Genomic DNA, 3,460 nt, shown 5'->3' with positions numbered 1-3,460 from the left:
AATAACATTAAATAAAAGGGATAGAAGCGCATTCTATTGAAGAAAAGACAAAGTGGATCAAAAACTTATTAAATTTTTTTTATGCGACTCTCATCCAAGAAAGGTTACGAACTTATAATTTATTAATAAACGTGGGTGGGCTAAGTAAACTGAATATTTATTAACAGGAAATGCGACGTAACAGAAGAAATGTTAATAATGGAGCGAGGTTACGTACTTGATCGGGATTACATTATCATTTAGTAAGGGTATTACTGTTCAAATCTTCTAACTTCGGCTGGGAGGTGTGTCAATTCCTCTGGAGGTTTGTCTGTTTTGCCAGATGATAAATCCGAATTTTTGAGAGGGAGGGAAGCTCTGCACACTCCACATGACAGCTTCAGATAAGCATGACTGTTACCTTGCCTTCGCATGCTTTGTCTGATATCCATTGTCGTAAACATGGAATTTGCAAGTGATTGGTGCAATATCAGAGATATCAACGAATGATTCAACAACTTTAAATTCGCTACCACAAAACCCCAAATTGTACGGTAAACTACTAGCATTTGAGAGTATTAAATGCTGTAAGTATACAGGAATAAATACCCACTAGCATTCTTCTGCGTATGTTTACGTCATTACATGGCTCTTGAAGTGTATAAAGATAAACTAGAAGCGACTGTTTTTAGCTCTAATTCATCTGTCGTGTAGAAAATGATCCTCTTGGTGAGTACGTGTAACCAGACTCTTGTGCTACTTAGTTTATTTATTAAAGCTTTTTGTAACAAAGTTGATGTTGAAATAGAAAAGACTGGTTATTCTTTCGGATGACAATAATACTGAACTTCTCTTCCCTATGACAGGAGAGAAAGGGTCTAAGGACACTTCGTTTGGATTTTGAACTTGAGATGGGGGTATTTACGAAATGTGACTTTTTTTTTTTTTATATATATATATCTAACGAAGGAAACTTTTGAAGGATAGATTGAGGGTGGAACGTTCAGATAAATGGTGCTTTTTTTTTTTTTTTTTTTTTCACCAGATGCTTTCGATTTCTAAGGTAAAGAAAGTTCTCCAATTAAGTTCATCATATTGGACTACGCAGATAAAAGAAAAAAAAAAGACTGATCTTGACTGGAGCAAATATTTTAGCCCGCATTTAGACAATCGTGACCTTACATCTGGTATTATTTATTGGCTCTTTCATTTCGTGTCTAATAAGTAATTGCGCGTGCACTTTTCAAGAATTCTGGAATATTCAGATAACAGGAGGGTACACGAATCGCTATCTTGGCATGCATTTGAAGAACGAGCTAATCAATTCTGTCTTATTAAATTCTCTCCTTAAACCTTTTTGTGGAGGAAAATTCGAGCATAACTCCTGATGTGTGAAACTTCTTATCACAATAAAAGACCGATTTGAAGCAACAGTCATTCAATCCTTTTAAGAAATGGTATCAGAGGAAAGAAAGCAATTGGATTCATTCGCACGAACTGACTGACCTCCAGTTTTTATTATTTAGCAATATTTTATAAAGGATAACTTTATAAGCGTCATGTTTTACGATCAAGTGTGGAACAAGAGGAAAGGTTCATCCGGAAATGTTTCTTGCCTTGATTAAATAAACAGAATATCCAGCATTAAACCGAACGTGGAAATTTTTTTTCAAACCACGTTTGGCCTCGAAAAGGTGTTGAATTTCCTCCCCCTCCGATAATTTTAAATAAGTTTGCATAACTAATAGTCTGGTAATGTCTACCACCATCATTCCCCCCCCCCCCCCATTAAAGATTTGTTAGCTTGTAGATCGGCTTTACCTATTCTCTTGTAGGGGGGGGGGGAAGGCGCAACAGCAAATATAATAATTGGCTATGAAGAAAAAATCATCACAAAAAATTAGGACTACCGTCCGACCATAGATCCTAGTCTGACAACCCAAGAAAAGTCGATTCATGCTGAAGGGGAAGAAAAAAATAAAGGACGCACGAATTGGTCGCCAACAAGCGAAATCACGTGTTTTATAGATAAACTTTCCCAACTGTTATACAAGCAAAATAGTTACCACTTTAAAAACTACGATGATCATAAAAGAAAAATTAATTTTCCGACGTGTAATAATAAACTCATCCCACAAGACTGATCGATTACCCTATTATCGAAATGGATTCTCCTGACATGCGCAGAAGTGTCGAAGAGTCTTCTGTGGGCGTAGTACATTCGATTTTTTAAATTTTACTTATTTTAGAAACTAACATTTTTAGGGAGAATTTCAGATCAATTTCAGAAATGCTAATCACTAGTTAATTTCAACCTTATATAATTGTTAAAATTAGCATCACTTTAATGAACTTGTTACTCTTACTGCCTACAAACAACTGACTTTTTTTTTTCTTTTCTTTTTTTTTTTTTTACCTCCCTCCTCCAGTGCATCCTGGTGTCGGCTTTGTCGCTTCTCTCTGTCGAAGCAAATCCACGAATACGTCTTCCGCTGCTGCCTGCTGGGATTAACACAATAGATCCTTATTACGGCGGTCGCCACTTTGCTCGTCCTGATGGTGAGAGAATTGTCGGACATCGTCGCTTATTTGGCGACCACCCACTTCGTTCGCGAGGAGGTAACTACGACCAGCAGCCAACGGCGATTCATTCAGAAGCTACTGGACACGTTTCTACAGTCATAAGCCATTTTCCTGTCGTGTCGCATTACACTAGATACCGGCGTGACACTGCCATGGGATTATATGCAAAGATCGCCGTAAAAGAGGCTCTAGAAAGGAGAGAGATGTTCACATCAGTTTAAACAGAAATACGTTTTTTTATTTAAAGATTTTAATAAAGTACTGCTTTATCTATAATGCTTCTGTGTTCTTTATTGAATAATATATTTTATACAAACTTCGTTTTTTTTTTTTTTTTTTTTTTTTTTTTTTTTTTTTTTCCTCCCTCCTTGCGAGATAAGTTTTGAAAATGCAAGGTAAAATCATTATTCTTAACTGTTACGCAATTCTTTGCTGCTAGAGTGCACGATACAGATAATTATACATTAATATTCATGAATCTTTTCTTCAGCCTATTTTAAAAAATAAAAAGCTGCAAAGCACTCCCTATGTAAATAGCTTCCCCAAGATTTATTTACCTAAAAGAACGTCATGGTTTAACAAAGGCAAATTACTGGTAATACTAGAAATCCCATTTTTACTGTAGCGACAAAATTGAGTTTTTGACAGCAGGGAAAAAGAAGTAAATGCAATTGAAATGTAGTGTGGCAGCATTGAGACCATTGGATAAGATTTTTCTTTTGACGAAATTAGTGACATATGTATAAACTTAATATTAAGTCCTAGTGATAGTTTATTTTTATGGTCATAAATTGTCGCTTACATGAGACAACTAAATAGACAGTATATATATGGTCGCTGTAACACTCCTGGTTATGTATATAAAAGGACTTATTCCACCGCCCAAAGTGCCTTACAT

General features: G+C 35.7%; 1 protein-coding gene across 1 annotated transcript; it reads left to right on the top strand.

The window, feature by feature from the left end:
* Positions 1-583: 583 nt before the first annotated feature.
* Positions 584-2,783, top strand: LOC150094185 (uncharacterized). The gene is made up of 2 exons (XM_090412417.1): positions 584-708; positions 2,409-2,783. Exons 1-2 carry the CDS (start codon positions 697-699, stop codon positions 2,781-2,783), a joined length of 387 nt encoding a protein of 128 aa, XP_090268543.1. The 5' UTR covers positions 584-696.
* The last annotated feature ends 677 nt before the right edge of the window (positions 2,784-3,460 follow it).

The sequence above is a fragment of the Typopeltis vanoorti genome, chromosome 22, assembly GCF_054136105.1.
Source record: "Typopeltis vanoorti isolate ZY-2024b chromosome 22, IOZ_Tvanoo_1.0, whole genome shotgun sequence".
NCBI lineage: Eukaryota > Metazoa > Arthropoda > Arachnida > Uropygi > Thelyphonidae > Typopeltis > Typopeltis vanoorti.
This window is presented reverse-complemented; position numbering and strand designations above follow the sequence as displayed.